The sequence below is a fragment of the Penaeus monodon genome, chromosome 22 (genome assembly GCF_015228065.2).
Source record: "Penaeus monodon isolate SGIC_2016 chromosome 22, NSTDA_Pmon_1, whole genome shotgun sequence".
Lineage (NCBI taxonomy): Eukaryota > Metazoa > Arthropoda > Malacostraca > Decapoda > Penaeidae > Penaeus > Penaeus monodon.
Genome location: NC_051407.1, coordinates 24,651,161 through 24,652,782, shown reverse-complemented (window position 1 = coordinate 24,652,782; position 1,622 = coordinate 24,651,161). Strand labels below are relative to the sequence as shown.

Genomic DNA, 1,622 nt, shown 5'->3' with positions numbered 1-1,622 from the left:
AGCGGTTTCTGAAATCGTTTTTGTTCTGTTGATTATCACGTCTTGTTCGTCCTCTCAGCAGATCTCCGGCTGGACAAGTCCCCCCTCCTGGCCAATGGCTATCACGCTCCGCCACACTTCAACCCTCTCCAGTACATGGCTCACCACATGGCTGGCCTCGGGTACCCGCCTCTGCTACCTGGGGGCATTCCCGGGGGCATGGCCGGGGGCGGGCCTGTGGGGCCGCATCCCTTGTCACCGAGCGAAGCTTCTCCTCTTAAACACCCACAGATTACTCCAGAATCTCTTGCCAAGTAAGTATCAAGACGCTTCAGTTGTTCCTTATTATGGTTATCGTGTTCTGACTGAAAATATCCCAATGGGTTAGAGAGGGTTAGAGTTGATTACTGATTAATTTGGACTAAAGTTGCCTTCTGGCATGCCGCAGGATGCACGAGGAGCGCGTCGACCGCGAGCGCCTCATGGCCCTCGAGCAGAGGCGCGGAATCACGCCCACCAGCATGGCCGGGCCCCACCCTCTCGTACCTACCTCCACCCACGACGACCACCAGCCGCCCACGTCCCCTGTCCTCAACCTGTCCAAAGGCGCCGCGCTGGAAGACGCGCACGAGGAGCGGGAGGACGAGCGGGACCAGGACCTCGCCAGCCACGACTCGGGCCGCGACCTGCACGACGAGGACCGACGCCACCCCCACCACGAGGAGGACCGCCTCTCCGACATGGACGACGACGAGTCCAAGGACGAATGTAAGTTCGAGGCTTCGCGACAAAGCGCCTGTAAGCAATAGAAGTTTAATCAATATCAGAAATAGGATTCGTATTTGAAAGAGTAAAGATTATGGTTATAGGACACAGATTGATGAAATGCGCGTTTCTGTTACAGCCATGGACGTCGCCGACGCCTGGACCAGGGCTGCGAGCACCTTAGGCCAGACACAGCTCACATCGCCGCCAGTGTCGGCTGGAGCTCCGGTGGCCATGGCAGGGAACGCCCCTCTCTCCTCCACAGAAGTATTACTCAGGAACATCCTTGGCCTTCTGCGAGTGGCCGAGGAAAACGCTCGTCACCACGAGAGACAGACGCAATACGAGAAAGGTAAGACCAGGACGAGAGCTTTCGTGCTCCGCTGGCGTCTGTTCTGTGCACAGAAATTGCCAGGGTCTTGCTTGCTGTCATTGATAGGTTGTTCTTCCTCTTGCAGCCGAACTGAAAATGGAAGTCTTACGGGAAAGAGAGTTAAGGGAGACGTTGGAGAAGCAGCTGCAGGAAGAACAGAAAAATCGGATACTGATGCAGAAGCGATGTGCGAAGCTGAAGAAGTTGCGGCGTCGCCTGCAGGAGCGTCTTGATATCGAGGTCAAGCGAAGAAGTCACTATGAAGATCATATTCGTTCGAACTCCCCAGACGCCCTTGGGGATATTAACGGTAGGTGTAAGTGATTCCCGCTTTAGAGTTCCTGATCACAATTTCATGCAGCATTATGGAAATTGAGAAGGCAAATATGAGGAAACTGCTGAGCATTATAATGAAGAAAATAACCTTTTTCTTCTGTTCTCTCACGCCAGACACGATTCGGAAGGAGATGGAGGCGATCGCAGCTGAGATTCAGAACGAGAACCT

The 1,622-nt window shown here is 54.3% G+C and overlaps 1 protein-coding gene across 1 annotated transcript in view; it reads left to right on the top strand.

Moving 5' to 3' along the window:
* The window catches only part of LOC119587040 (dachshund homolog 1-like), a gene marked incomplete in the record, with an annotated part of 60,882 nt that overhangs the window by 57,226 nt on the left and 2,034 nt on the right, over positions 1 to 1,622 (top strand). Inside the window, 5 exon segments of the mRNA XM_037935788.1 lie at positions 59 to 293; positions 428 to 747; positions 884 to 1,096; positions 1,203 to 1,433; positions 1,568 to 1,622. Coding sequence (XP_037791716.1) covers positions 59 to 293; positions 428 to 747; positions 884 to 1,096; positions 1,203 to 1,433; positions 1,568 to 1,622 — 1,054 coding nt within the window.